Source organism: Uloborus diversus, chromosome 1 (genome assembly GCF_026930045.1).
Source record: "Uloborus diversus isolate 005 chromosome 1, Udiv.v.3.1, whole genome shotgun sequence".
NCBI lineage: Eukaryota > Metazoa > Arthropoda > Arachnida > Araneae > Uloboridae > Uloborus > Uloborus diversus.
This window is the reverse complement of record NC_072731.1, coordinates 147984141-148010718: the sequence shown is the minus strand read 5'-3', so window position 1 is coordinate 148010718 and position 26578 is coordinate 147984141. Positions and strand designations below refer to the sequence as shown.

Below are 26578 nucleotides of genomic sequence, written 5' to 3'. Positions count from 1 at the left end.
TGTGACTACAGAATTAATGAATTTATAATTAAATGTATTTTGCAAAACGTAATTTGTGATCATTGAAAAGAAACTCAAATCTTGCATTTCAATTTCCTCTTAAATGTACATAAAAGTAAAATGGATGCAAAGCATGTATGTAGATCATTCTCACGAAAGTAGCACAAATCATATCCCGACCCTTTTGAAATTTGTTTATCAATTTCAATAATTTCTGCCAACTAATATATTTTCTTTTATTGATTCTACATTTAATTTTGTGTAATAAAAAAGCAGTGGTTTGTCAAATTCATCAACATTGGCAGGACAGCTCTTTGTGGAATCCGGGCCTTCTTCAGAAGTTTTTCCCACTCCTCTCTTGCCAGAAATTGACCCCCAGTTCCCAGAGCCAGATCTATGGGGGGCAAGCCGGGGTTCTTGCCCTGAGCGGCTACTTTAGAGGGGCGGCAAAGTCCAGTGCTGCTTCTGGCAGAAAAAAATTGCATTTTCTAAGAAATTCTGGAAAGGAAAAGCACTCTTAGTATTAAGTATTGAAATTTTGAAACTGGGGGGGGGGGAAAGAAAGTAATGCAAAAGTCAAATAAAGAAAATTTTTCATAACAGATACGATAAAAATTGTGTAGATGAGATTTCATAGGGCGGCGAGCAGCAAGCGCCTCTTTATTACACAGGCATTTTAAGTAAGCACTTTTGGTGGGACTGAACTGGAACATGTGAACTAAACACTTAAATAGATTTGTCCTTAGTAAAATTAAATAAAACTTTACTAAATATTGATTGTTTCCCTGGTGATCAACTGGCGTAGGCACCGTTCTACCGCCTATGGTGGCATAGTTTAGGGGGTACCACAGTTTGAGATGTCAAGGTAAAATATAAATAATGTAATATACAAGGTGCATCTAAAAAATTCAGTGAATGGATGGCTATCTCAAAAGCAACATGAGTGGAAAATGTGCCCACTTGCGTGCGCATGGAGAGACTTATGAAGAGATCCATGTAGCGCAACAAAGCGATGCATATTAGTCTGCTATGGCCAGTTGAACGGTATACGTGCGATAACTCACGTCAAATTGAAAAGGAGCAGCGGCTTATGCCAAATTCAACGAATCCGTTTTGAAGTGCTTGTTGCTGCAGGTCCAATGTTTTCTCCCACAGTTGTACATGACTTAAAAGTGATTGCATGACAACGCTTGCCTCCATACTGCGCTCCATGTAGGGGAGACTGGAGATACTTGATCTCTAAGGATACATGATCCCATAGCCAAAAATGTACCAAAATCATTAAGTAGAGATTTGAAACCTGACAATTATATTAAAGTTATACTTGCACATAAAAACTGGCAGCATTTGTTTTTCTCAACCATTTTGTTTTAGCTCAAGAAATGATCCTCTGAATGTATCAAGGGAAACTTTTTTTAGGAAAGCATTCTGAAGTTTACATTATCCGTCGAATGCAACTTAAAAAAAATTCCGAAGTGTAATATTAAAGTATAGACAGCCTTTAATAATTAAGAAATTTTTAGTAAATTGTCATTGATTGTTAATAATAGTACAAGTATGTTTGTAAAAATAACATATTAGTGATACTTGATCCCTTCGTTTAGAGGGATACATAATCCCAGGAATCAAGTATCCATATGACAATATAACCGCAATGAAAACAATATAAATGTCGTTTACTTAGTTGACATTAACTTTAAACATTCAAAACCATGTAAACATAATAAAATTTATCATAGTTTGAGTGATATATTTAAACAATCACTATATAGTAACACTAGAGTAAATATGCTAAACAATTAAAATATCAGTTTGCACTTGTAACCCACATAACACTTCAAATATCTAAACGTAAACTAACTCTACTGATAAATTGTGTACTGATCAGCCAAATGAGCATGAACAAGTTGAAACAGATGTCAAGTCTTTGTTTGAAAGAAAAAGAAAAGATTTTGCTACAGTTAGATTTACAACAAAAAAGTAAGTTGCCCGTTATATAGACCCATTAGCAGATAAAATTCAACGTTGTATTTCTAGAGTTTGAAATAAGTTTTCTTGAAGCAAAAAGATAAAATGCTTAGTCAATCTATTTTTCTTTAAAAATTGACAAAATGTTATAAGCTACACACATCCTGTTGGGTTGAGGTGGAACTTTAAGAACTGCAACAAACAAATTGTTTGCATTTGACTTTTCAGGTTTTGAAAAGATATAAGCTAGGCTTTCTTTTTTATAATAACACTTATACTTATGTTTTTCTTCTCTCTTTTTAAAAATTAATTCAATTGATGAAACTCTTAATTTTATTATTGCAAGACAAGAAACAAATCAGATCATTTTCGTGCTTGTCATTGTATTTTTTTTAATTTGTTGTAATTTTAACTTCATTACGCTACTTCAAAAAAATTGTTAGTTTTATTTATAAAATCATAGGCGTGCACAAGGGGGGCACCAGGGGTACCATGGTATAGTGATACCCCCATTCCTGAAGCCCTGCGCATGCCTATGTATAAAATATAGTATTGTTCACAACTGTATTGGATTATAAGTAACTGATCAAAAGCATCATAAGTTCATGAAAGTTATGTACATTTTTTTTTTACAAATGTCTAGTGAAATTTAAAACTATGTTACACATGGTTTCAAATACTTAATTAGATTATAATAATATGTGTTCACATTATTATAATCTAATAAAGAAAATTAGAAATAGTGTTACTTTTTAGAAACATTATGTAGAAAACTAAAACCCATAAATAAATTGCCAATCTAATGAAAAGTCTATGTATTTTCTCAGTTGGATCAAGTATCCCCCATGAAGTGATCATGTATCCCTTGATGTGGGGATACATGATCCCTTTATGAAATTTTTGAAAAATATTTTAACAAAATTATCTGTTTAATTTCAACTAAAAAGAATGCTGTCAGATAGAGAAAGAAATTACCTTTGTTCACATACTTTATTTTTCAACTGATAATTTGCAGCAGAGAAAAAAAAAAAAATTGAAAACTAAAGTGGAGATCAAGTATCCCCAGTCTCCCCTACGCACTTTCTTGGCTCTGTAACTGTTATTGCACATCCACCGTGCTCGCCTGATCTGGCACATGCTGACTTCTTTTTGCTCCCCGTCTCAAGGGAATTCGAAAGGGCCCCGGTTTGCAGGCACACCAAACATTCGACGACGTGTGACATCGGTTCTTCGTTCGATCCCGAAAGAGGCTTTCGCTGACTCATTCCAGCAACTTTATTAACGGTGTCAAAAGTTTATTGTGGCCAACGGGTGTTATTTTGAAGGTGAATAAAGACATTTTGTTTCCACGTGCTATTACATTTGTTTCATGCTTTCATTCAACGAACGTTTTAGGTACGCACCTTGTGTGTATATATATATATTAATATACAAGGTTAGCATAAAAGAATATCCCGGTTTTAAAACTTTATATTTTATACACTATTACACTTCACGCTATAAGTGATACATAAAAATAAATATATACTGCGAAAGTTTTTTTTTCACTCACAAATGTTCAATGTGTGTGCCTTAATAATTCGATACATATCTATAACACATTTAATTTTGTAGTGCATCACTGTCGATGTGAGATTCCGGGTTGTTCTACCATGGTCTAAGTGTTGTTTCCCCAAACGTTTCGCCTGCATCTGCGGCAGTCTGGGGGCGAATACATGATTGCACTTTAGGGGAAGGGGGGTCATGCTCAAGAATGTAGTCTTACGTTTGACAATTTTCTTGGAACTTAGGTTTCTGTAGGTGTCAACAAAAGCACAGAATCGGCCATTAGTTGGTTGTAAACTTAATTAATTTTAACTATTCCAAATTAAATATTTAAATTATTATTACATTAACATGACCTAGTTAAATTGTAATATAACCAGTTAAGACCAGTATTCACAACAGCCAACACAGTGCAATAAATGATATACAAAAACCTAATAAAAATTAAATGTTTTAGGAACATGAACATTTAGATATTGATTAAACAGCATAATATTGCAGGACTCCTCGACTGGAAATGACTGAGCTGGCGGTGTATTTCACGTATTTCTGCTTTAGCCCTGGCTAATTGGGCGGTAATTTAGTGAATATACCTTGCCTGCGTTCAATCTTCGAGTTGAACCGAACCATTGCTTCGGTCACTCGTCTGATCTGCTAATTCTATATTAGCTGCCAGTTTGTTTCGCACTCTTGGCTTCCTTAAGAGTTTTTCCATCCCCAGCTCAGTCACTTTCCTATGCCGGGCTGATGAGTGCTAATAAGCACGAAACTGCAGTCCTCGGCTGGAAATGACTCAGCTGGCGGTGTATTTCACGTATTTCTGCTTTAGCCCTGGCTAATTGGGCGGTAATTTACTGAATAAAACTTTACTAATTCGAAACTTTAAAAAAATCTACATGAATCTGGGAGAGGTTGAAAAAATGCTGATTTTACCCCTCTTCACGTATTTCAAAAATTCTAAACTCTCCCAGGAAAAACTCCTGAGTGCGCCACTGTTCTACTCTCATATTTTCATTTTCTGTTTAATTGCATTATTACGTTTACAAATTTACCAAAGTTCAAAAATTTCATCCATCTCTTTCTTGCCTTCTTGATGTAAATATGCACACACATCGGGCAAAAGCTGCAGCTACTTCGTGGTCCATTTTGTAAAAAAAGAAGCGGATTTGACACTGACAGTTGAAAAGTGCGGGGATGCTCGTGACGTCTTTGCGCGCAAAACACTCGCCGGAGAGTGTGTACGCCTCTCCCGTTCAGCGCTCCTCTCGCCAATATCTCGGCCATAAAAAACCTCTCGTGCTCTCGGGGGAGAGTGTGGAGCTGGCGTTAGACTGCCTAGCTTCATAAAGTTCAAAGTATATGAGCTTGTTGGCTGAGACCGGTGCACTTGTGAGCCAGTTTTGAGTTACTAAAACCCACTTAAAATAAAAAATTTCTCTTAATGACTACAGCATATGCACTCGAATTATTACCAAACGGTAAATCCAGCAACTACCAGCTAACTCGTCGTCCACTCTTCCAGCTTAGTTCGCATTCTAGTTTAGTAGTCAATATGCTTAGCTATTAGTTAAGTTTTATAAAAGGCTTTCACATTCTATTTGACTTATAAAACAATCTGGTGATAGCCTTGCTATAAGTATTTTATCAAATTTGATAAATGCAATTTATTTTTAGATAGTTGTTTGATTCATTGCAAATGTTACAAACTATTTTGTAACCATTTATGGAGACAAAATTTCAAAACGCAATCATAACGGTAGCACACATTTCTGTAGTAGCAAAATATCACATTAGTTTGACCTAGTATTTACATTATTTTAACCTTCTTCTTCTTCATCAGCACAACAGCCTGGTGCAGGCCAAGGCTTTCTCCGTCTGCTTCCTCCAGGCTTTACGACACGTTGTCAGGTTTCTCCACCTGTTCACTCCCAAAATTTTAAGGTCCTTCTCAACACTATCCAGCCACCTTGTTGCTGGTCTTCCCCTTCTCCTTGTACCCTCAATCCTTGAAAAAGTTAGCTTTTTAACCGGGTCCAGATCTGCACGCCTAAATACGTGCCCCAGCCATCTGATTCTATTGGCTTTAATTACTCTTAAGATGTTGGATTGTCGGTATTTACGGTATACTTCAAAGTTATATAAACTTCTCCAAGTGTCATTTTCTTTTACTGCTCCAAAAATTGCCCGAAGGATCTTTCTTTCAAAAATGAGAAGTCTGTTTTCCTCTGTTTTATTAATTGCCCTTGTCTCACTACCGTATAAAATGATCGGTCTTATGAGGGTTTTGTATAGGTTTATTTTTGTATTAATGGAAAGGAGCTTAGATTTTAATTGGCTCTTTAAGCCAAAGTAGTATCTATTTGCCATCAAAGTTCGATTTCCGATTTCAACTTTAAACTCATTCTTACTGGTAATAAGTGCACCCAAGTATTTAAACTGGGTGACTCCTTCAAAAGTATAGTTTCCAATATTAAGTGGCTGCACATCTTGTATTCTAGTGCTCGCAACCAAAAACTTAGTTTTTTCCTCGTTTACAGTCAAGCCCAATTCCTTGGCAGCGCTCTCAAGGGCAACAAATGCCTCGATCACATCCTGTTTTCTTCGCCCAACGATGTCGATATCGTCCGCGTATGCCAATATCTGTATAGTTCTCTGCAGGATTGTGCCTCTAGTGTTGATACCTGAGTCTCGTATAACCTTTTCAAGGGCTAAATTGAACAAAATGCAAGACAGAGAGTCTCCTTGTCTGAGGCCTCTCTCTGTATAGAAGACCTCCGATACTTCGGACATGGTCTTAATTCTGCATTTTACGCTTCGCAAAGTCATTTTGACAAGATTGATAAGCTTAGGAGGGATTCCGAATTCGTACATCGCCTGGAACAATTTATTCCTGTTGATACAATCATATGCTGCTTTGAAGTCAATAAACAGATGGTAGGTATCAATTCCGTACTCTTTGGTCTTTTCTAGGATTTGTCTTATAGAGTGAATTTGGTCTATGGTAGACTTCCCCTCCAGGAAGACACATTGATAGTTTCCTACAACTTTTGAAACATACGGATGAAGTCTACGAAATAGGATGTTCGGAAAAATCTTAAAAGCCACATTCAGAAGTGTGATACCACGGTAGTTGCGACAGTCCAGCCTGTCTCCTTTTTTGTGGATGGTGAAAATTGAACCCTCTTCCCATTCAATGGGCATCTGTTCCTGGTTCCACACATCACTAATGATCTTTAAAAACTCATTGTTTAACCTTACAAAATCAAAACTTGATGTTCCTATTTAATCTTATTTGGCATCGGGTCTTTTTTAATTACCTTAAAAAATTATTGCAACTTCTTATGTTAACTTAAATAAAAACTTTTATTACGGGTACACACTGATACTTCTATTTATTCCACTGGCACTATTCTTACGTACCATTTTGGAAATCTCTGGATTTAACACAAGGGTTCAAATATCTCGATGGTGTGCTGTAAAATGTTCGGCTTGACATTCTTATTTTTTCTAGTTCAGCTTCTTTCAATCGTCTGGCTTTAGCTCGCCGGTTCTGAAACCAAATTTTCACCCGCATCTCGGTCAGTTTGAGAGAAGAACTGAATTCTGCCCTTTCAGAAAGAGAAAGGTACGGTTTGTTGCGAAATTTTTGCTCCAGAGTGAGCAACTGATGTGAAGTGAATGGAGTGCGAGGTTTGCGATTGCTCTTGTGACGTCGGAGTTGGCACTTCACTGTGTTGATGTTTGTAGTGTCCGTTATCCCTGAAGTAAAAAAAAAACAACAACATAAGATTTACGTATAATTTTAACCAATAAATTTTATTTTACATTCATAATAAAATTAAGTATATTAAAGTCTCTTTACATCCAATGCATTCATCAACTCATGGACTCAACATGTGGTTCAACTGAAATATCTTAAATTCCGAACAGGAAAATTTGGGTATTTGTGCCTAGAATACTGACTTTCTCTCAATGATGAAAATAGTTCTTTAGGAATGGAACCTTAAGAGCATGCTGCGTTTTTGCTCTAAAAATCATGCCCCCCCTCCACTGGAATACCGTTTGCTTATAATTACACTGTGTGACACGATTCTAACATGGAATACTATAACGGTGTATTGAGTTACGTATTCAATTATAACGAAAATTGCCAAATGTGTCTAACACACATAAGCGTATCTACGGGATCTGGCGCCCCTACCGAAGTTGAGAAATTGCGCCCCCCCCCCCCAATGTCTTGATGGGAAGTCACCGGAGGTCACTGTGACCTCACCAAAACATTTTTTTTTTGAGGAACATTTGACTAATTGATTCAAAAAATTAGGACACGGTATTGCAAATTTAATATTATTCTTTTCTTTTTGTTTTTTTTAAAAGTGTTTTCAATGATGCCCAATGTTCATTCGCAGCAGATGTTATGTATATGTGTACGTGTGCATACTCAAATTTTATCATTCAGCAAAATTGGAATTTCATTCGGCAAATTCATAGTTTTCCCCTTCCTAAAAAGTTTAGTTCTCCCCTTACCATTTCACATGAATCCAAGAAAACCAATAATATTTGCGATTCGTTAAAAATATAAATAATGTACGTTCTTGAACCAAATGAGATTAACTTTTTTTTAGCTCTATTTAGGGCAATGTATTTATTTATTTTCTCAAAACATCTTTAATTTTAAACAGAATTTGTTTCAAACCACTAGGAGAATATACATTAAACATAATTGACACATTTAATAAAGAAGGAAAGAAACGTTAATTTTTTTTTAAAATTAATTTCAAAGCATTTAGAATTTCTTACTATAGTTGGGAATGCAAAGCAAATACAAAAAGCATTGCAAATCTGAAACTGGCTTATAAAACTTGACCATATTTATGAACAAAATAAAAGTACTATATATTCGCTAGTTAAGGCAGCCGAATATTTTGTTGAACTAAGACTTTTCATGCATATGTTATTTATTATAATGAGAATAAGTACTTAGCCTAAGAAAAACTATACGCTTCAAACTATACACGATAAACTGTCGCCCCCTATCCGAAAGAAAAAAAAAAAAACACGGATCGAATGTCCTCCACCATCGCTCCATGGTACAAAAATTGTGTGAGCAAGTCTTTAGCTAACTCAATGAACCAGAATAGAATTTTAGAATTTCACCACACGGGTAAAATCCCCCCCCCCTTTTTTTGAGAATTAAGGATTGTTTCATTTTCCTCTCTAGTTCTTTTCTTGCGAGTTTTTTTTTAATGTTTATTTTCATTCGTATAAGCATTTTTCTACTTAAATGATCAATTGAAAAAAATATATAGTTGTAATGTCGCCCTCCCTGGCTGCTACGCCCTTGGCGAGAGCCACTCCAACCAATCCCCACGGTACGCCACTGCTAACACATCACGTTTCATAGTTATAGCCTCTATAACATTTTCATACACCCTTGCTTATGATGTGATTAAAACGAGCTGATGTGTGCATCACATGACTGCCTTTAAAAAAAAAAAAAAAAAAAAAAAAACCGCCAAATCTTGGCGGCCAAAAGCTTGGCGATATATCGCCAAGTGTTTGACAAATTCTAACACCACTTGAGTTAGCATTGAAATTAACAATGAGTTCCCCCCAAAAAGGTGTAAAAGACCCCCTTAGGAACATCCGAATGCAACCAAAAGGGAAGGTGCACAACTAGACTCCACTAGAAGTCTACGTACCAAATTTCACCTTTCTAAGACATACCGTTTTTGAGTTATGCGAGATACATACGTACATACACACATACGTACATACGGACGTCACGAGAAAACTCATTGTAATTAACTCAGGGTAAGGCCCCTATAACTAGGGAGCCGACGCATCCTCCATTTTGGATCAACGTGACCGTCTGTTCTTGAGCCATTGCCATAGGGTGAATTATTAAAAGACGCAAGAAAGAATGTTGAGATCGTAAAAATAAGTGAATGTGCCGCAGTGTATTGTGTTAATAGTTCACAGAAAGGATTTTGTTCCTTTAAATTTCAAAATTAATAACCCAAGATAAAAAAAAGAATTTTATTGACGATTTGCTGGAAATCCGAAGCTAAAACTCGGCAGTGCGAAAGCAGTAAACATTGTTTGTGTAAATTCTCAGTGCTATTTTTATTGCAACGGAGTAATTTAGTTCGAAAAAATATGCTTTTTTTTATACAACTGTTACATTTTTAAATCAGTTGATAAATTAATTGCTAAGATCCAAAAATGCAATGTAGCCAAAAATAGGACTAATTCACTTTATTGGAAATTCAAGTATCTAGTGTTAGCACATAAAAATATATATTTACACTAATACTACTAAGAGCATTGATAACGTAAAGTAATACTAGTTTCATAATTAATTAGCAAGTTAATTAATCATACAACTAACCGAATAATAATAATATATGTAATATTTCACCAATTGAAATGTTTTCGATTTCTTGATGTTTCGTTGGTTTGTTTATTTTTTTTCAAAATATGACACTCTGTTGTTCTAATGTCAATTTGGGACAAAAACAAATGCATTACGCTAACATAAAATGAAGCTGAAAGGAAGCGATAAGACATCCAATGTGGTAATATTTCTCCGACTTTTGATCCAAAATGACGTACAGTTCGGCCTGGTATATGTAGGGGCTCTAACTCAGGGGATCGTCAAAATGGATGTTTCGGGTGTCTGTACGTTCCTAGGCATATATCCACGTGTGGTCGAGTCGAAAAAAAAAAAAAAAAACTCAATATTCATTCGGGGGTGAACAGAATGGAAATTAAGGCCGATTTTTGAGTGAAAAGTTTTTTGCGAATACAGTGCTTCCTTTTTTAGGAAGTAAAAAAAAGTAATTCCATAAATATATTTCAATAATTAGAAGTATAAAACAGCTTATTAGTTTATACTGTGAAAATTATCATCAACAATAGTTAGTTTGATGAAATATTTTATTTCAATTGAAATTGATGTAAAATTTTGAAGTAGCAACACTTAATTTTTTAATTACCTCTTATTCCACAAGAAAATGATTCTTCCATCCCTGCATATAAAACTCGGTACGAAAAATTTTGTTAAACCTATTTATAAAAATTACACAGAATTTTTGTAGTTGAAAATTATTTTTCCTAAATTTAGTGTTGCTAAATTATTAGAAAAAAGTATTTTTGTTGGCCCACTAATAAGAACGCGTATGAAAGGCAATGACCTTAATGAAAATCTTATCCAAAAAGAACTAGCAGCTTGGTTGTCTCCGAAGGAGGTAATTCAAGGATTTTTGTCAGTCAATAAATCTAAAAATGCAAAATTTTTAGTGAAAAACTTGTTGCAACAAAAATATGAAACGATGGGGCGCAGAATGTCATTGAGAGAAGATACATTCCTTGCATTCTCACCTCGATTCTTTCCCTCCTAATCTTGCAATGGTGAACGCTTCTATCAAAATATTACACGTATAGAAGAACGTTACCAAGGCAAACGGAATGCAAAAATGTTGTTAGATTACAGTTGGTTTTTAATCAAGAAGACTTCACTATTCACAAGAGAAAAAGTTAATTTTTCACCATTTTCTTTTATAAAATGTGACTAATTTTTCTACTCAATGATAAAACGTGCGCTATTTCGCTTCACACACAATTAGGGTTTCCAATCCCGCAACCCCGATCCCAAATCCCGCGGGATCCCGCACGATATTTATCGAAATTAATCCCGCGGTATTAAGAGCGGAATACCGCTGGATTTCCAATCCCGCAAAGATTTTCCATGAAAACGTTTCCCAATTTTTGCTGTCCATGAAACGAATATTTTTACAAGTATTTGAAGTTTTAATCACCTTCCTGTATATCTGCAAGAAGAGCAAGAAAAACTTTGTCTCATATGGTGAACGGTAGATTTACCATTCAAGAAAAAAATAAAAATAGATCGTATTTTTCTGAGAATGAATTGGTACTCTCATTCGAGGTTTTAGTGTTCATACGTTCATCAACTGCGAAAACGCGTAAAAATAAAAAGACTTTTCGAAACTCATCACTAAATATTGAAACTCAGAAAATCGAGCTTTAGAAGAAATTGAAAAAGTGTATTTCAGAGTGAAAAATCCACTGGAGTAGCCTGAATGAAATGTTGGAACGCTTTTATGAACCTTAGGAATGCGTTCGAGACCTTCAACTTAATAAAAGTGCACAATATTTTTTTCCGAAGAAAGCATTGAAAAACCTGGCATTTTTTATTTATGCTCTCTAACCTGTAGAAAGTGCCTGACCATGTCTTTGTCACCGTGAAGCCAATAATATGTGTGGGTGGTACCTTAAAAATTATGTTGTACGAATCAGCTGAGCAATCTTCAATATTCAGCACGATTCTAAAACAGGTGACAGTAACTTGGATGAAACACTAAATGACTTGCATGGCAGTGCAGTACGTTAAGCTGCTTAGGTTTTCAATTGTCTCTTTAACGTGAGATGCAAAATTAGCGAAGTTATTCAAAAACTTTTACTAAGAGTGTAACCCTCAACGTTCACCCCTGCTGTAACGAATCAAATGCCTTATTGCAATGACCAACGTTAAGGAAACAACAAGGCAAGTTACACAAATCAAACAGGTACTTATCGTTTTTGTCGAAATTTGAAGTTCATGAGCAAAAACCCCGCTATCATGACATCCCCATAAGAAAAGAAAAATCTATTATTAGAAGGTGGTGAAGTTAAGAGGGATCTTTTGCTAAACGTCCACAATTATTTAAGCTCAGTAAAACTAACTGCAGTAGAGCCACATCACGCATTTTCATCAAGCCCATTATTTTTTGCGCAAAAATCTTTCCCCATCCCACATACGGCCGATGCTTTGTTAAAACGTATTTGGACTTTTTTAATGTACCCTTCTACGTACCAAACGATAGTCGCTAATTGAGATGGGATTTTCTAGTACTCTACAATTGGTGTACACGGAATTCGAGATAACGACTAATTCATGTAAAAAAAGCAGTACATGCTAAAATGCACAAATTTTTCTACTTGATATTTTATCTTTTAGAAGAATAAAGTCCATCCCGCGGGATTGGCTCTTCACAATCCCGAAATCCCGCGCGACTGAGATTAGCGCGGGATTGGACAGAGGCGTAGCTAGACCCGACTTTCGGGGGGGGGGGGGTGTTACTTCTTTTATTATATATATATATATATATATATATATATATATATATATATATGTATGTGTGTGTGTGTGTGTGTAAACTTTTTTAGTATTAAAAAAAATAATAATAAGAGGGAGGTGAATCTTACATACTTTGGAATGGGGTGCCCCAAGTTCGATACCTTGTGTCAAACAAAACAAAGCAAACGCAAAGATTTTTTTCTTTTATTTATTTATTTTTTTTAAATGTTTTGGAAAATTTAACTTTTTTTTCTTTTTCCTCCATTTAATTTAAAGTGAAACTTTCTAGCAACGGGTCTAGTCAAAACCAGTCTATCCAAATCAGGAGGAAAATCAAATATCTGATGAGCGTGTTCCGTTCATTTTAGTGTGACTGCTTAATTTAGAGGCTAACACACATCTTCAAAAGCTGGCCTCCGTGAAAGCTAATAGATGCATCCATTTCCGCCTGTAAACTGGATGTTTGGTCAGACTATTTTTACTAACTTGGTTCGCACTAAAAGCATGAAATAAAATATAAAAAAAAAAAAGACTTCTTGATTATAACCTGCTAAAAATGAAATGGCTTTCATATCGTTATATTTATATGTTGCTTTTATATGTATTTACATTTATGCTAATTCTAAAGCAGTTAATAATAAAATTTGAATAAAAAAAAGGGAAGAAATATAGGCGGTAGAAAGTTATTTGCACAAAGCTGCATACCATCTGTTCTCCTCTCAAGTTTTTATTTTTAATTTTATTAGCTGCTTTAGAATTTACATAAATATCTATTTGAGAGAGCAACAGCAATTTTCGAGTGTTATAAACAGAAGTCTTGTTTATTTTCTACTTTTTAATGCGAACCAAGCTAACAGAAATAGTACAGAACAGTCTAGATTCATTTCGTTTTTAAACATTTTATTCCTGTAATGCTATGCAGTTTTTCTTTTAAATTAAAATAAAATTTCTTTCAGAGGGTTCGATGGGATTAATGCTGCTTCAGCAGACTGTACTCTGGGCTTCCTTAAGAGGTTTTCCATTTCCAGCTCAGTCACTTTCCTATGCCGGGCTGATGAGTGCTAATAAGCACGAAACTGCAGTCCTCGGCTGGAAATGACTGAGCTGGCGGGGTATTTCTTGTATTTCTGCTTTAGCCCTGGCTAATGGGCTGTAATTTACTGAAAAATGTTATGTCTCGAATTCCGGTTATGCTATCATTTTCGAATTCGAAGCCCAATGATCTTTAAAGCAGCAAGCAAAAGCATTTTCTTCAACTCGAAACAAAGGGCTGAGGGGGCAAAAAAGGGAGCAATGTGTTCCACGAATAGGTTTTCTAGGAAGATTAACAAAAGGACAGACGTTTCGAGCACTTTCTTGGAACAAGAGTAAAGGGGTGAAATTCACAGCTTGAGTATTAGTTGCATTATGGATGAGTATTTCAAGTTAATGGTTAAAGGTCATTCAAATTAAAAGTCATTTTGCTCTGTTATCTGGTTAAGTACTGTTCTTTGGTTGCTCTCTTTCTTAAAATTATGATTCCTTATAGAAAACCGAGATGATAGGAGTGAAAAGAAAGATTAAGATTTTTTCAAGTAAAGAAAAAAGGAAAATCCTAGAATATTGGCCAGATTAGATTTGCAGCAATTGCTAACCTCAAAAGGATAAATAATTAATAAAAAAAAAAAAAAAAAAAAACAGGCACCAAAAAAGCAATAAAAGACTTTTTCTTGAAAAAGATATGCTTAAAGTTTCTTTTACTGTCAAAATGATTCCTTAAACTCGGAATGAAACACTTAATAATGTAATAATAGAATAAAGACCTAACAAAATTAATAAAGAGGAATTTTTATCAAAAGCCCATATTTTCTTTAGTATCGATTCCAAATTTTCACCATCATATTCCAAATTTCTATAAAGTTTCTTAAAGTCCCCGTATCTTAAAACCTCTTTATCTCGATTTTTTCCCTTCCTGTGAAATTCGAAAAATACAGATTCAACTGTATGTAATATTCCCACTGCGCCGCTCATAAAATTAAACATGTTTAACGATTTGCAGAATCTATGACAAAAAGGCTACATATGCGTGGATTTAACAAATCAATCTCAATTCTAAAGCGAAGTGTGAAATTTCACTCGATTATCAAAAAAATGTCGCAGCAGAGTGAGGAGTAAGGCGTCTTTACGCTCGAGGGTCACTCATGGAGCTGATTTTCAATGGCACAGGGGGGGGGGGGGGGAGCGAAGCGAATTTTTGACCATAGTAATTCAGAAAAAAAGCTGTTTTGATTTTTTTCTTTTTCTTCTCTTTTTCTTTTCTCTTCTTTTTTTTTCTCGTATCTTTTTTTCTCTTCTCTTTTCTTTCTCTTCTCTTTTCTTCTTTCTCTCTCTCCCTCTCCCTTTTTTGAGACAAACATTTGGGGGAGGGGGGGTTTGTCCCCAAAATCCCCCCTTAGCTACGCCCCTGGGATTGAAAACCCTACACACAATGTATGTATAAGTGTATATTATTATTATATTTGCATTAAGATTCAAAATTAAGTAGATAAATATGTTTAGATTAGGTATAAAAATATAAGTTGTTAGCCATTTATGGAATTTTTTTTGTCATAACCTTAAAATGGTACTTGTTATAAGATTTTAGGTTATATATTTATGTTTAGCAGGCCCATCTTTACATAAATCAGCTATTTTTCTCAATGTTATCGAAAAAAAGTAACATTTTGTCACCCAGTGTCAAAAGAATTGAAAAGTTATTATTGAAAAGAATCTCAGAACAGTGTTCGGTAACTTTTTTTCATGAGGGGTCATTTTCAATTTCTATTCATAGAAAATTTCCTTAATGCGTCATATTACTTCTATAATAGAGTACGCATTGTCCTAGAATATGGAAAAGAAAAACATGATACAGATTGGATAATTCGATATAAATATTCCTTAATCATTTTAAAGACTTCCTTGATGCAATTTCATTATCCCCATAAGGTTTGATTTTTGGATTATAATTTGCTGTTTTTAGAAAAGTCTTTTAGATTTTTGTTAGTTAATCTGTTTGGCAACACATTGAGAATGCATTTCATTTGGAAAAGTACCACGTATCACCCGAATTTCTGGATCCAAAAGCTGATAATAAAGCAAAAGTAACTTCATTTATCAAGGAAAAATTTGTCAGGAAGGGGTGCCGAGTCTCAAGTTAATTAACCATTGAATCGGTCTTGCCATCATATTACTGTGTTTTTGAAGTAATTAGCTCCATTTCCCCATTTTCAATTAAAAAAAGAAGTCTTGTAGGTTTTACACATTGTCCTCCATTTCATCAGTCTTGGTTTTGAAACTGAACATAGAACAATTGAAGAGTATGTTTCTAAATGGTGTTTAGTCAATACTTTCTTGAAAAAATGAAATATGGTTACATGGCCCGACTAACTAAAAGTGAGGTCCAAGGCCCACAATAATTCTATTCTCTATTCTACCATTCTCTATTCGGGAGTCTATTCTCTATTCTACCATTTTAAATTAACACAAAACGATGTTTAAATTGTCGCAGTGTTGGTGCTAGCCCTTGCGGGACCCTTTTATATAGGACCGCGAAACCCAGTGCAGTCGCAATGTTCGCACACGCCTAGCACCGCCACTGCTATTTCATATCCATTTCGCTAATTAATACTTTTATAGCTCAATTAAATAGAGAAGAGCATATTGCAATCCCCGCGAAGAGATGCATTTACAAGAAAAATAGGCCATTTACCAAACAATTCCTTTTTTACAGTCTTTTTAGCTTCACTAATCAGTTTGTTTATTGAAAAAAAAAAAAAAAAAAAAAAAAAAAAAAACTAGTAACTATACCTAACTTTGTATGAAACTCTCAAGAAGTAATGCTTTCTTACTCATGTAGAACCAACTAAACAAGAGAAATACTAACAAAGTTTCAATAGATTTTTTTGTAATTAATCTCTTATTATTTTCTTGAAAATATATGGTTATTTAATACTATGCATAATTGGAAAAAAAAAAAAAAAGTAATAGAGGCACCTTATGAAGATGGGGCCCGAAGCCCAATCCTAGTTGGCCTGTGCGTTAATCGGGCCCTGTATTGTTACGTAAGATTTAATACTGAATTTAATTAAAAGATAAGTTTCCCCAAAAACACTAAATTAAAACTTCTGACATGTTTGTTACCTAGAATTGACAGAAAGAAAAAATTAAATGGCTGAGCCCTTTTGGCAGGCGCAGATACAGAAAAATATCTTTTTTTTTGGGGGGGGGGGGGGCGGAAATTGAATTGCCCCCCCCATATCCCTTGAATGTGGACGTAAAATATCTTTTAACATTTTAAGCGAATAAAATACTAAACCCAATATAATTTCACCGAGATAGTAGGGTCTGGTGGGGTAAAGTGGTCATAAAATCGTAGGTTTTCAACTTTGGTGGATAATAAATACAACAAATAATTTAAACACCTCAACTTTTTTTGTTGTTATTTTACATTGCATTATTAAAAAACACAGTACATTGAAGTTTAGAAAAAAAATTATTGATTTAATTAGTTTTATAACACTTTCTTTTCCCTTTGTATTTATGACCACTTTACCCCATGGTATGGGGGAAAGTGGTCATAGCATGGGGTAAAGTGGTCATAGTTAAAAATAAATGCAAAACCGTATTAAATAACCCTAATATTTGTATATTTCAGTTAATTTATGGTTACAAGTACATGCACTAATATATGCGTGTATTTACGAGTATATACGTGTCGTGTAAACATGAGAAACACGTTCATATATTAGATACCGTGCATACCTGAGTATATACATGTATAGTAGACGTATATACGCATATATGTACAAGTGTACATGTGGGTATATACATAACTGTACATAAATGTATATACGGGTATACACGAGTTAATTCGTGGATGCATCCAGTGCGTGTTTGTACGTGTCTACTCACGTATATACACGTATATATAGAAGCACGAGTATATACGTATGTATACGTGTAAACACAATTATATACCTGAAAAAACGTATATACGTACATTTATGTGTCCGTACATACTCGTCAACACATATATGTGAATACATATACGTATGACGTATATACTCGTGAATACATATATGTATTCACGAGTATATACGCTTACATACATGTATGCCTACAGAGTGAATACAAGCTCTTGAGCAAAAATCTAAGGGGTGTGAGAGGTGAGGATAAAAAGCAAAGAATAATAAGGAGTTTATGGTCGTTGACGCGCTACATGCACACAAAGCCAGAAACTGATGGATGCAAAACAGGTCACACTTTTTTTACACAAAGATGATTTTACTCAAAATTTAGTTTTTAAGAAATATTTAGAGCACTTTTTAAAAGTTACGGCCCGTAGTAGTTCTAATACACGCATCGCAACAAAGGCGCAGCGACGGATGAAAGTTTTTCAAAAGTCTCGTTATTAAAACAGAGAGTGCTTTGTGATTGCGACGCATGCGTTACAGCTGCAGGCCGCAAATTTCTTCAATCGCTTTAAAACCTTCTTACAACCTAAAATGTTGTGCAAAATTGTCTTAGTGTAACAAATTTGTGACCTGTTTTGCATCCATCAGTCTTTGGCTTTGCGTGCATGTAGCGCTTCAGCATTGTGTTTGTGACCATATGTTCCTTGTGATTCTTGCTTCTCATCCTCCCCTCTAACACCTGGTAAAAATTTTCCCAAGAGTTTAAACTAACCCTGTATACTTTTATGTCATATGCTTGTATGTAAGTATCTACTCGAGTACGTACGTGTATATACGTGTCCACCTGAGTATATAAGTGTTCGTATACATACGAGTAAAAGCAAGTATATACTTGTATAGTCGAATGTATATCTGCATAGATAAAAAATACCCATATCGCAGATATCCGTATACGTATTTATTGGTGCATTTATGTGAATACGTTTGTATACGTGCCTACACGAGTATATGCGTATGCATACGTATATACTCGTATATTTGACCGCATTTACGGTAAAAACAATACATATTAAGTGAAATTAATATTTAATTCATATCTGCCTTATACATAACTCTTAAGTGACATTAGAAGAACAATATTCGTTAAGCCTAATATTATGACCACTTTACCCCATCTTACTAAAATTGTTCTAAAAAAGGATCTAAAATATATTCAGCTAACTGCTAATGAGTAAGCGATCTTAAGACATGTAGGAAGCTTCCTGTGCCGTCAATCTGTTCATAATTCTAACAAACAAAATTTCCCAAAGAAGTTAAAAGAGGTGTTTAGATTTTTAAAATTTTCATATTTACACAAAATATTTTTTTTACTAAATAAAATTTTGCCAGGTTTGGAAATTTTGTATTCAAAATGTAGTTTCTAACTCCCCGAACCTAAAATAAAATTTTCACAATCATTCGAACATTTATTTCCAAGCTATAGTCATTTATTTGACGTATGGCCACTTTACCCCATTGACCACTTTCCCCCACCAGACCCTATAAAACGAATTGTTTTAACTAGGAACATTTTCATACTGATTATAATAGAGGGCAAGGTTATTAAATAACCAAATACCTCATTTTAATTTTTATAAATTAATTTATATTTTAATAATAAAATACGTAGTTTGTAATTAAGAAAATCATAGCTTCATACACATAAGTTTTATTGAAGAATTCAGAATGTATTTCTTAGCGAATTTCAAAGCAATTAGTTATTTGTTTTTAAAGCCATGAAATTTTTTCGTAAGAAAATACGAATTTCACCCTCTATTTTCAGTACGGCTAAACTCTGTTTGGAAAATTTACTTGTAAATATATTGCTAGACATGAGCTGATAACTTTTCTATCACAAAGTCAATTTTTGAAAATTCTCACTTAATGCCTTTTAGAAACAAACTCTTCAGTATCGAACAAGACAAACCTAACCAAAATTGTTTAGATGCCTATAACTAGTCATTTAAGTTTCATAACAATAATGAAGTAATAACTGAGGCCGACAGGGTTTTTAAAAAGTGTCCGATAGATGATTTTATTGAGTTATCAAATAAAGACCTTTATTCGCCAGATGGCGGTTGAATATTTTCAAGTCTAGGGTTCGCGGTAAGCAAGTATTTTTCCTAATATAAACATGAGTTATTTTCTTTTACTTCTCCTCTAAGATATATAAAAACATATATTATTGTCCCCACTCTCAGTAAGTCGTTGGTTAAAAAAACTAAGTTAACTTTAAATATGAACTTAATATGAATTTCAAGTTGCTATAAATATTTATAATCTTTGAACATAATTTGAATCTTAAATATAATTTAGAACAATTCTGGCATGTGAATCCGTAGGAATTAAGTATATAATACTAACAATCATTTATTCTGTATTATCTTTTGTTTTTTCTTCTTCATTTTCTATTTCTTTCTCTCTGTTTTCTGCATGCATGTTAGCTTTGTGCATGTTAATTTTGAAAATTTTCACCTTTTTCTAATTCATTTGCATTATCACTTACTTTCCCTTTTTATATTATTCAGGAGGAAATTTGAAAAATTTCGAAATTATTCCAATTAATTTGTATTGATGTTTCATTTTTTTGAATTTTAAATGTATAATTTTTATCTTTCTGCATCACTTAATTGTTAATAATTAATTGTCACTTGAATTGTTAATAATCAATTGCCATAATCATTATTAGCTTTTCTTTTAATAGTTCAAACAGCTTCTTAATTGATAAATTGACTTTTGTGAATTCAGTTGTAGCACTAAATATTTTTCAGATTTTATTATGCAGGAATATACATTAAAAAGTTCGATGTTTCAAAACATCGATGCTTTTGTGGTCGATGTATCGATGTTTTAATTTTGAACATTCTTTTTCCTCGATGTCGCATCACTGCTGTGGTTGCTTTTTTTTGGCAATTTCTGCGAAAGTGTATTTTGTACTCTCTCTTAACGCATTTTGAGCATTCTAATTTTGTGTAGCGTCTTTAGTTTCTTCAGAGAATTTAGGGATTTTTAATATTTAAAATTGATTTATATACCTCCGATAACTCAAGAACCATTGTGGGCCATCGTATCTCGCTGTTGATTTCTACTCCAAATGAGCTTTTAAATCATCTCTTAAAATATTTGCTGAGAGTTTTGAAACACCCTGTATTTGTTTTTACTATCCTCTTATATATATTACTAGCTTACTACCCGGCGTTGCCCGGGTGCTTTTTAATGCAACATATCTTTTGGATAATCAATTAAATGAATTCTACCTAAATGAGCGTAAAAAAATACATTCACAATGCTTTCTAGGCTCAAATCTTCAAAATACTTTAAATAACACAGAAAATCAAGCATTTGCCGAAAAGGTAGCATCAACTTAAAGCAAAAAAGTACGAGGAATATTATTTGAGCTCTGTAGTCTCCACTGGTACGCTGTCTGAGGTTAAATCAGACGGGCGGTACGTAAATTGTCTTAATGCAAAAACAAATGATTGTCTTTTGCACATCTTGTGGGACAACCTTTTACGTGATGCGTCGAAAGAAAAGCGTTAGGAGGCCTTTGTAGGTTTTGTTTTCTCCAATACATCAAAAAAATGCAACAGTACTTTTCACATACATTTTATTCGGAAATAAATCATTGAATGTTTCCTTAGAAATTGTCGTGAGCTTACCAAAAAATGAAAGTCAATCCCTATTATCAGGCACAAATATATACAAAATAGTCTTCTTGAACACGGTTACAATATTTTCAGATTAATTTGAAATCATCCTTAATGTCCAAAAGCTAAACAAATAGTCCACCGTACAGAAAATAAAGAATTCAGTCAGTGTTGTTAACAGACGATAACACTCCGTTTTGCGGATTTTTTGGCGGTGTTTTTGAGAATGAAGGTATAAAGTGATAGGTTATTTTGTATGTTTTTCAGGCAAGCACATTTTGCAGAAAAAGTTGCTTAGTATAAAAAAACTTTATCAAATGTGTCTGCTCGCTCTTGCCATGGTGATTTAGTGTCATGCCATAGAGTAAAATTGCATAAGTGTAACTTGCCTAAAAAGACGCACGTCAGCTACATTTTATTTTCTTATATTGACGTCAAATTTCTATTTTCGTAGGCAATAATGACAGTTAGACAGTAATATTAATGTCCTGTAAAGATTAAAAATTTGTCAAGATTTAAGTTCTAGTTCAAATTTTTAAGACCTAATACTTGCCGTGAATGTTATACATGATATTTCACACTGATGCAGGTAGAGAGAGCACGTATTTAAGTTTGTTGCTTTAGACAGAGTAATCCTTAGAGAGCATCAAAATTTTAATTAAAAGGGATACAATCGTCGTGAGAGGTGGGAATGGGTCCACTGACTACATTACAGTCATTATTTTAAGGTATGTAAAACATTAAAAATGGAAGTAGGTGGACGTGAAGTTATTGAACAAACTATTTAAAAACCGTCAATTAAACTGCGTTATAGAGAAAAAGGTAGGCGTGTGCATTTTGGTCACTATCCGTGTTAGGTTTTGTTTTTAATTATTTGCAGGCCGTGAAATTTTTTGAAAAATAAATGTCTTGTTTGTACTTACAATTGTATAACAGACAAATCTTTTGTTTACATTTTACAGAATCTTTTTGCATATTTTGTTCCCCTTATCCACAGCTTAAAAGCAAACGAAATATATTTCACTTTTCGAAACGTAGTTTAAAAATTTAAAACTTAAATGATTCAAATTTTCCTAATCCATAAATTTAATTCAAAACTTTCTCCTAGATATTGTTCTTAGTCCCCCTCCCAGCAGATTGAAGAATTACATTTGTGAGTGAAACCAACCTTGACCAAGAAACATAAAGCTATATATATCGAAAATAGTTATATCTCACATACATTTAAAGCACTTAATCGTCCAATGTGGTTTCACGTGAGATACCTTACGTGAGTTTCACCTTATCCCTATACTGTTTAAGGGGGTTTAAGCTATCATAGTTATAATTTTCCATTCATATCTCACAGCACTTCTTCAATGACGGTTGAAATGCTTAACGGTAGCAACAAACTTCCAATATTTTTCGATTGTTTACAATAGTAGTTATCGAACTTAGCTTTTTAATTGGGAATGCAGCTTTTTTCAACTTATTTTACGATGAAGAAAAAACTTCATATTGTGGAGTAATATTTCATCATGCCTTTAAATAGTAATCTCTGTGTGTCAAAAGTTGTATCATACCTGAAAACAGATATAACATTATTGCTAGTCGGCGAAGATGCTTCATCAGATGTACTATTACTCGAGCGTTAAGGCAATATAAAATTTCAAATGAAGAAATTTGTTTACATAAAAAACGTAGCAATTTTTTGCAGTTTAAAACAGTTCAAACATAAATTAATATTTATTTTCATTTTTTTTTCAAACTTAAAACTCCAACCCTCCCAAAGTGCATGAATTCCACCGTATTATATTTCCGTGTGGTTTTTCGAGTAAAAAAATGCACAACATTTAGTTTTAGCACATATTGGCAATCCTAGTGTGGTAGTTTATGTGCATAAAAGAAACGTCATGACCATCCCCCTCCCCCTTGACAAACAAATTCCAGATACGCTACTAAGCACAAATATGATTATTTTGCAATTTATTCGCGAAATTAGTATTTTTGACTCTTGTTCTTTGTTATCCTTCAGCGATTAAACTTAGTTGAACCGAATTAGGTAAAGATCTGACGTAAGTCATGGCATAGTATAAATAACATATGCAGATTGGTTTCAAAGACCATCCAACATTAAATTGTTGAAGCTTGTACATGGATAATGAATGAATTATTGATACTGAGCTGGTTTTCATATTTTCTGGGCTGTTCATGTGGGAAATACTGATCTAAAATTTCGTTCTACCATTACTGCAACGGAAATACCAAAAGAAAGCATACAAAGTAAGTAGAACCGTCGAAGACCGCAATGCATTCCTGCTTTGAAGGATGCTATTCAAAAAACGCTAAACATCAGCATTTCGATTTCGTTCGTTTTTCTTGCCAAATATGCTTTACTGTAATCGCGAATCGGCATAAACGGCCAATGTTGAGAATAACCTTTAGTTTTGATTGCATTTAAAATATTTCATGGTGGTTATAAGTTGCAAATCATTTTTATTAGCTTGAAATCAAAGTTCCTAAATTTAACGATATTAGTTAACCTTTGAAGAAACTTCATCTAGGGCAGTTTATTACGGGCTTTTCATTAAGACCAAATTAATAACTATACACAAATTCGTTCGTGTAGAAAAGAGCTTAAAAAATTGTATGACTCAAAATATGAATTTAGACCATTTTGGGTCTTCTTAAAATTTCAAAAACCTGCCTATATAAACCCCTGAGCAACAATTTACCTTTGTGCTAAATTTGGAAGAAATCCGACCAAGACTGGATTTGTAGAAGAACATACACTCCCACACACCCACAAACATACATGTTCTTTGATAGCCTGGAGCGACTTCTATTTAACCGAATTAGGTTATTGGTTATAGTTGAACTGAACTGCTTAAAGATTCGACGTAAATCGAGGAATAGTATACAAAAAATTTATAAATTGCAAATTGATTTGGTAAGGATCATATGAATGAAATAGATGTGGTTTTAATAAAAATATTCTAATGCTGAAACAGTCGAAGATAATACGTCAATCTTGAATGTAATATTAATACCTTACTAATGTTTGCATTTTCTTTGCTATTAACGTGGAAAACACTGATAAAAAATTACACGCAACCTTAACAGTCGTGGATTTTTTAATTAAACAGTATTGAAAATTTCAATTCAACGGTTGCATCAATGGATCCCTGGGGATACGAAACGATGTACAGCATTATCCCGTATATCTACGGCTCTCTTACCACACATGCGTTTCGTTTGTAGCTAAAAGACATTGCCGGCCGTTGATTATGATACTTTTTGTGTTGATTGTGTTAAAAATATTTCCTGGTGGTTATAAGTTGCAAATCATTTTTATTAGCTTGGAATCGAAATTCCTAAATTTAACGACAGTAGTTAATCTTTGAAGAAACTTCATCTAGACCGGTTTTTTACGGGCTTTTCATTTAGACTAAATTCATAACTATATAAAAATTTGTTCGGGTCGAAAAGAGCAATTTATGATTAAAAATATGAACTTGAACCTCCTCGGATCTTTTTTAAATTCCAAAAACCCGCCTAAATGAATTCCTGAGTAACAATTTACCTCTGTGCCAAATTTGGAAGAAATCCGACGAAAACTGTGGATTTGTATAAGAAACATACACATATACCCACACACCCACAAACATACATCCATTTATATATATATATAGATAGCCGATGATCGAGTAACCCGTGTGTTTCACCAATGAAACTCGCGTCACTGCATGATCATGTGATAACATGTTTCGGTAATGCTTGACATGCAGGGAAATGCTTTATCGTGACAAGGCTAAACTCGATTTGGTAACTTAACTGTTTGGGGGGAAAAACTCGGCGCGGACGTAACGGACGGCCGATAAGTGAACAGCCGTAAAGACTGTGTCATTTCAGGGGAATGAAGAAACGAAAAAGTGGTCGACAATAATAGAGGCTACCTACTGGAATTTAGGATTAATCCACTGGAGTTAGGGTTACAATTTCAACTATCAAAATATCACCAATTGGGCAATGGCTTCGTTCAAATTTAGAAGCAATTTTCACCCGTCATATTTAGACGGGCGACATTCTAGTTATAAGTATTTTACCATAATTACTTAGTTTTTTAAATTTTAAGTGGTTTGTACTTTTTTGTTGTTTGTGCCCCCAAAACAAAACCTGAAATTACTTGAAGTGAATTAGCTGTTAAAGTTGTTAGTTCATATCATAGAGTAGCAATATATTTAGGTTCAAGGAAGCGTTCCATGCTTGAAAATTATTCTCGCATGTACTTTCCTTGTGCAGCTTCCTTTGATAAAGCTGAAAAGCCAATTTTAGCAATTCTAATACCCATGTAGGAAATTTTCACGGCACTTCGCATCAAGTAAAGTCCAGTTTGATTTCTTATTTCTCTTGGAATATCAAAACACGATTTACTTAAATAAATAAACTAATTATTAATTATAATAAAAATTAAGTACTTTGAAACATGAATGACTTACTGGAAATAGTGCTTTCACATCCACCAGCAAAGGCACATGGCGTGTATGGCAACCAAATAGAAGGCTCTTGTACCGTGTTCATGACTGTTGAAACATAGTCTTGTGGTGCCATAAAAACGGATCTTTTATCTCCCTCCAAATTCGCGAATCTGTCATACCAAGAAAATGTTTTTGGAGTCCAAGCAGAAATTGATTGTTCCATATGGAATTGCACATTCGTCTGATGTCTTTTTTCTGAGGAAATGAGTTTGCAGCAATCTGTACAAGATAATGCTGTTGGCTGTCTTGCATTTTCGAGGACGCACGATTTTTTCGATTGCCAAATATCAGGACAACAGTAGTTTGCTGTTATATTCCCTGCATTTTTTTGTATGTTTTGAGGAGTTGGTTTCTTCATAGAGCAATTTTCTAGGTTTTCATTTGTTAAATAAACGCAGTTTTGCATTAAGTTACCTTGATTCCAAAACGTCATGAGGTTTTGAGCTTTAGGTGCGACACACAACTTTTCTTCAACTGCTACCGGTAATTTCGGTTGTTGGTACGACAGCAAAGAAGATACGGAAAATGAGAAGGCACACCGATTTTCCCCGTTCTCTTCCATGTTTTTATCGGGTCTATTTTTAGACACCTTGTATGCTTTTCAATATAGTGCTCGATAAATTACAAATTTAAATATTTTCGACATCTGAAGTATTCGTGAAATTTTAAGAGATATATTTATATGAAGAAATAATATTAGTGATTAAAGATATGTACTCTTTTTCTTAGAATGATATTACCATAAAATTTATTGCACGCCGAGTTGTTGTTAGAGATGCTCTTTAAACTTAA

The 26578-nt window shown here is 34.0% G+C and overlaps 1 protein-coding gene across 1 annotated transcript; it reads right to left on the bottom strand.

Moving 5' to 3' along the window:
* Nucleotides 1-239: 239 nt before the first annotated feature.
* LOC129221991 (uncharacterized) lies at nucleotides 240-26578 on the bottom strand. Its single transcript, XM_054856404.1, has 3 exons — nucleotides 25748-26578; nucleotides 6934-7272; nucleotides 240-498 (listed from the first exon to the last, which is right to left on the bottom strand). The coding sequence occupies exons 1-3, from the start codon at nucleotides 26346-26348 to the stop codon at nucleotides 431-433; spliced, it is 1008 nt and encodes a 335-aa protein (XP_054712379.1). The 5' UTR covers nucleotides 26349-26578; the 3' UTR covers nucleotides 240-430.

Coding starts and splice junctions, on each gene's coding strand:
- LOC129221991 (XM_054856404.1), bottom strand. CDS start 26,348: ATGGAAGAGAACGGGGAAAATCGGTGTGCCTTCTCATTTTCCGTATCT. Junction 7,273..25,747: donor ATGTGAAAGCACTATTTCCA/GTAAGTCATTCA, acceptor TTTTTACTTCAG/GGATAACGGACACTACAAAC. Junction 499..6,933: donor ATCCAGAGATTTCCAAAATG/GTACGTAAGAAT, acceptor TTTCCTTTCCAG/AATTTCTTAGAAAATGCAAT.